This window comes from Lotus japonicus, chromosome 3 (genome assembly GCF_012489685.1).
Source record: "Lotus japonicus ecotype B-129 chromosome 3, LjGifu_v1.2".
NCBI classification, from domain to species: domain Eukaryota; kingdom Viridiplantae; phylum Streptophyta; class Magnoliopsida; order Fabales; family Fabaceae; genus Lotus; species Lotus japonicus.
Genome location: NC_080043.1, coordinates 56,352,648 through 56,358,816, shown reverse-complemented (window position 1 = coordinate 56,358,816; position 6,169 = coordinate 56,352,648). Strand labels below are relative to the sequence as shown.

General features: G+C 35.1%; 1 protein-coding gene across 1 annotated transcript; it reads left to right on the top strand.

Moving 5' to 3' along the window:
- The first annotated feature begins 5,278 nt into the window (after positions 1-5,278).
- On the top strand, positions 5,279-6,136 carry LOC130749407 (histone H2A.1-like). The gene is made up of 2 exons (XM_057602763.1): positions 5,279-5,702; positions 5,798-6,136. Exons 1-2 carry the CDS (start codon positions 5,493-5,495, stop codon positions 6,062-6,064), a joined length of 477 nt encoding a protein of 158 aa, XP_057458746.1. The 5' UTR covers positions 5,279-5,492; the 3' UTR covers positions 6,065-6,136.
- Positions 6,137-6,169: the final 33 nt, after the last annotated feature.

Here is a 6,169-nt window from a genome sequence, read left to right as displayed (position 1 = left end):
GAAGAGAAGCACTGAATGAACAGATGTTAAGAGACCAGCTCCATGCTGCTATTGAAGAAGCAAGGAAGAAGAAAGAGCAAGAAGAAGCGGCAGCACGGTTTGAAGCTGAACAACGCGAAGCTGCAAGGTTGGAAGCTCTGGAACAGGCTGCTAGACTACAAGCTGAAGTTGATGTCTCAGGAATCAAGCACTTGTGATCACTCCGTTTACTGATATAGCCTCCACCTCTGCTCAAGTTCCTCACTCTGATCAAGCTCCTCCGTCTGCTCAAGTTCAGTCAGACTCAAGACTTGATCTCATTGAAAGACGACTTGATTCTCAAGAGGCTCTTCTCCAGAGTCTTCAAGAGATGTGCACAGAACTTCTGAAGAGAACACCCAAGCCTTAGTTTTAAGAACTCTCTTTTTTCTTCTGTTTTCTTTCTACTATGTTACTATGTTTTCGTTTTTAACTCTGTTTCTTTTATCAGATTATAGTTTTATTTTCTATGTGCTTGCATAATTACTTGTTCATTATCACGTAGTTTTTACTCATACACATTAATCAACAAACAAGCTTCTTTTATTAGTAACATTTTTCATACACATGCATCCATACATTTAAAAAGGAGGATTTTTCCTCAATGATCTACACTGCCTACGCATCGCTGCTTTCTCAAGCTCCAGACGATGCTGCCTACACTCTAGTTAGACCAAGCTCTGCCGCACTTCCTGCCTCTCAGAACCCTCTGCCATTGTCTCCAATGCAGTCTCCGTCGCTTGTCTTTTGGCAGAGTTATCTAGCTCCCGCTGGAAGAGATCTTGAAGCTCCTCTACAAACGCAAGGAAGCCTCTGAGGATGTTGTCCATTTCTGGACTTAAGCCCATGCCTAGTAGTTGGTTTGTCAGACTATAGACACATGGCTCTTGTGGATGGCGCACGTTGATGAAGAGATCTTCATCAAAGGCCCTCTTCCTTAGTTCCTCGATGCAAGCTATGAAGGATGCCATTGCAATGTTGATTTCCAGTGCAAATGAGATGTGAAGACTGTTATGCTTTAACTGCTATTTATAAGCTCCGTTCAGTCTCAAGAAGTTAATGCTGAAGCAGTTTCTCGAGGATTACTTATTGGTAACAGATGCTTACCTTTAACTCCTTGGCCGGTGGTAAACGCTCTGCATATGCATTAATTCATTAATTAAATACATTTTTCTTTAATCTTTTTATTTATTTACTCCATCTTTTTAAACTTAGACCTTCTCTAAGGGGGAGTACCTTGTACTTCAAACTAAGTTTTTCACACCCCATGCTTTTTGCTTATGACAAAAAGGGGGAGTACAACCCAGTTTTTGATGTGTAAGCTGTGTTAGTGTGATTTCTTTTTCTTTTGAAGAATTCAAGAGTTCCACCTTTATGACCATAGATCTGTCACTGGGCAAATACAAGGAATACATTTTCACTTCTTCTGAAGTGATATTGGTTGACTCTATTACCTTTACCCTGCTCATGACTCTGAATACTTATGCGCTCTGATATTCTCATTCTATCTATGTCATAAATTCTCACTCTGAACTCTTTTATTATTTAGCTCAGAATCTAGATATTACTAATGTTTTCATTAAGTCTTAGATTCAGGGGGGCTAAGCTCAAAATCAAGCTATGACTTGGATTCAAAATGAGCAACATAAACCATTCACCTCAGGATAAGTTTATCTCTATTCTCTAAAATCTGAGTGAATTCAGTTTATTGTTTAAGAATTGTTCATCAAAATACTTGGTTTTGTCATCATCAAAAAGGGGGAGATTGTAAGATCAAGTTTTGATCATGTAGTACAACTCTATGTTTTGATGATTACACGTTAACTATTATGTATGAACAATTATGGTACTCTAACGTTGTTTTCTGAGTGTTTAAATGACAGGCTCTGACTCTAGTCTAATTACACATAAATCAGAAGCACTATGCTCAAAGAGTAACCTACGCAACGCTTTCGCACTCTCTATGTTCAATCTGAACAGTAAAAAAAGCTTCAGAAGATCTGAAGATAGTTAAGCTCTGATATGGATTCAGATCACTTGAAGTTTTGAAGGTCCAGACGCTCTGAAGATCCAGACGCTCTAAAGGTTCAGAAGCTCTGAAGGTCCAGAAGCTCTGAAGGTCCAGAAGTTCTGAAGGTTCAGAAGCTGAGAAGTGAAGACTCTGAAGTCCAAGAGTAAGCTGGCTCTGAAGACCAAGTACTTCTCTTCTGAGTCCAGAAGCAGAAGTTACGATGGGTCGGGTAGATCCAATGAATCCGTCCAACCCAATCCGATCCAATAGAAAAAATGCGGGTTGGATCGGGTAATCGGGTTAATCGGATGGATTTTACTACAACCCAACCAAGTTCGGATCGGATTTCGGATTCAGTTCAAATCCATCCAATCCAACCCATAATCCATACATATAATAATAATTTTTTTTATAATTTTACTCATACTTGGAGTGCTAGTGTTAGAGTGATGACTTTTTGAAACTTTGAGACTTAAGTATTTGTAGTTATTTGTCATATTTGAACTTAGAGTATTTATTCGTAGTTATTTGTTACATGTCTATATATATTATTTGGCATGGTGGAGACATCTAAGTTCTAGGTGTCATGGCATGACATTTAGTGTTGCTTTTCACTTTTTAGGTACTATTTATGTTAGATTGTTTCATGTCATTTGGTAATGAAGTTTTATGTTTTCATGATATTTGGTTATATGTCATTTATGTGGTATTATTTCATGCTATTTGACATAACTTTTTGTGTCATTTTCATGCTATTTAGTATTATAACATATTTAGTATTTTTTATAATTTTTTCTGAATTTATAATAATATTTGCAAGATTTTTTAATATTTCAGATATATTATTATTTTAATATAGTGACCCAATCAATCCATCCAACTCAATCCTAACTTCGTCGGGTTGGTTCGGATCGGGTCCGAAGAAGAAATTCGTGAAATCCAACCCAACCCAACCCAGAAAATTTTGATCGGTTCGGATTTTATTTTGACCAAAATCCATCCAACCCAACCCATGTGCACCCCTAGTTACAAAGGTCAGAGGATCCAAGCTTCCCTCTGACTCTGATCAACAAGCTTCACAAGTTCCAACATGAAGCGTCACTCTGATCAGAAGTCAACTAGGATAAAGGTCATGTCACTATCCAAAGTACAAAAGCAATTGTACTATCCTGACGACCTTACCTAATGTGTTCAGCCATAGCAGAACCTGGAAATCCCAGATCTGCCCTCCAACGGTAGCATTCCATGCAACGTCCAAACCCTAATCCTTGGAGTATATAAAGAGGCTGAAGATTGAAAGATGCCACCAAGAAACTTTGTTAAAGCTCAAGAAATATTCAAATATTCTCTTAGCAATCTTTCTTCAAACTGATTTTATTGTGTTTACTTTAGCTTTCTGAGAAGCAATTCTTTGTAAACCCAAACTCTTAAACAGTTGTTTGTTTTTCCTTAAGGAGACCAAGGTTGGTTAGATCCTTGAGAAGACTAAAAGAGTGAATCTTAGTGATAGCTAAGTCATTGTATTGTTAGTCACTTTGCAGGTTGCAAGTGCAGTTGTAACAAACTCTGATTAGTGGACTGTCTTCATTCTAAGAAGGAAGAAATCACCTTAACGGGTGGACTGGATTAGCTTGAGAGATTTATCAAGTGAACCAGGATAAAATCATTGTGTGCTTTCCTCATCTCTTATGAGAAGAACCTTCAAATCCAAACTTTCTAACCAACTCCTCGACATATTTTCTCTGTGCATTGGACATAGAATCTTCTATCTGCGTCACATGTAGCCCCAAAATGTAGTTCAGTTCACCAACCAAGCTCATTTCAAACTCTGACTTCATTTGTTGGACAAAATGATCTACCATCTAGTCTGACATCCCGCCAAACACAATGTCATCTACATATATTTGAACTATCATATGATTTCAAATGTCATTCTTCACAAATAAGGTCTTGTCTATCCCTCCTTTGTTAAACCCTTTATTTTTCAGAAATTCAGTCAATCTTTCATACCAAGCCCTAGGAGCTTGCTTAAGTCCATATAGAGCCTTTCTCAATTTGTACACATGTTCTGGAAACGTTGGATCTATGAAGCCTTTTGGTTGTTCCACATATACCTCCTCATTCAATTAGCCTTTTAAAAATGCATTTTTCACATCCATCTGATACAGTCTGAACTTCAGCAGACATGCTACTCCCAATAATAATCTGATTGATTCCAAACGAGCAACATGAGAAAGAGTCTCATCAAAGTCAATTCCTTCAATCTGAGTGTAACCTTGAGCAACTAATCTGGCCTTATTCCTAGTTACAATACCATTCTCATAATTAATACTTCACTTTTACATATGAGAATTTTCTATATCTTAAAATTAATACTTCACATAATTATTAATATGAAAGATATTCATAAATTTTAACTAACTAACTATATATATATATATATGTACTAAAGGTTCCTTGATCCCTCTTTATTTTAGAGGTGGGTGCGCTACTTTTACTCTTCCTTGAGGAGATTGTTACCTTGGTCCCCCTTTATTATCATTATAACTTTTTTCTTTCTTAAAGAAATATTGATATATATATATATATATATATATATATTATAAAGAAGAGTTTTAAAATGTTATTTGGTTTTATTTTATTGTTTTGAATTAATTTCTTAAAAAATTATTAATAATAAAATATTAAATGATTTTCATATTTAATAATATAATTTTCAATTGTTAAGATATTATTTAGTTACTATTTAATATAATTAATAATATGAAAAAATTAAATAACTAATTAATATTTTGGCTAGTGAAATTGAGATATTGTACAATTAATAGTTGGTATAATTTAAAATTTATTAATAATGAAATTTATTGTCATTAATATGAAGGTCAAGAGAGCTTGACTTTTATATTAATATGAAGGTCAAGAGAGCTTGACTTTTATATTAACTAAATTTAATACTTAAAATATTACATATATATATTTATATATATTAAAATAAAAATAATAATTACTTTCCTTTCTCAATTAAAATTTAAATGATTTAAATATTTAATATTCTAATTTGTATATGCTAAATTGAGATATATTATAGTTAGTAGTTAATATAATTAATTATGTAAAATTTATTTAATAATTAATTAATATTTTCATTAATTTAAAAGTCTAAAGGATTTTATGTATTTTATATTTGACTTCAATATATGAGGAATTGAGATAGTCTAGAATTATATAGGTGGCGTCTGATTGGTTTAACTGAAAACACACGGATCACTGTTTTAAATCATCTATAATCGTGATAAGATCAAATCCAACGATCACCATTTGCTTAATGCCACATCCAAACAACACTCATCCTCTATAAAACCACGCTTAATACTTCTCCAATTACATCGTCGTCTTCCCTTCCCCATCGACATACTAGAAACACTTCATCCCGCACAAGTCACGGTAAGAATCTAGTGTCACCATGGACACCACTAGGAAGGTGAAGAAAGGTGTTGGAGGGAGAAAGAAAGGAGGCCTAAAGAAAAAGCCGGTTTCAAGGTCAATGAAGGCTGGTCTCCAATTCCCCGTCGGGAGGATTGGACGTTACCTTAAGAAAGGAAGGTACGCTAAGCGTGTTGGTACTAGTGCTTCTGTTTACATGGCTGCTACTCTCGAATATCTGACTGCTGAGGTAACTTTTCATTTCTCTTTCAATTATGTTTTAATTTTTTTTATTTTTCAATTGATTTCCAACCCTATTGTTTTCATGTGTATGTGGTTGCTCAGGTTCTTGAGTTGTCTGGAAATGCTGCTCTTGACAATATGAAGAAACAGATTAGTCCGAGGCACATTATGCTGGCAGTTAGGAACGATGAAGAGCTGGGGAAATTGTTGGATGGGGTCACCATTGCTTATGGTGGTGTTGTCCCTAAAATCAACCCAGCGCTGCTGTTTGAGAAGAAAGCTGGTAAGGCTCCCAAAACATCCAAGTCTCCGAAGGAGTCAAATGCCCCCAAGGAGGCCAATTCTACCTCTAAGGATGTTGAGCCCTAAAATAATTGTTTTTTGAAATCTTTGGTCAATCTTAAGTTTTTGTTCTTAAATTGTATTCAGATCAAAGATCTTATTTTGGGGGTTTAATTCTTCTTGTTTAATAAA

What these genes read in the sequence shown, in the direction of transcription:
- LOC130749407 (XM_057602763.1), top strand. Translation starts at nt 5,493, where the DNA reads ATGGACACCACTAGGAAGGTGAAGAAAGGTGTTGGAGGGAGAAAGAAA. An exon ending in TCGAATATCTGACTGCTGAG is followed by an intron (nt 5,703 to 5,797) that starts GTAACTTTTCAT and finishes GTGGTTGCTCAG; the next exon opens with GTTCTTGAGTTGTCTGGAAA.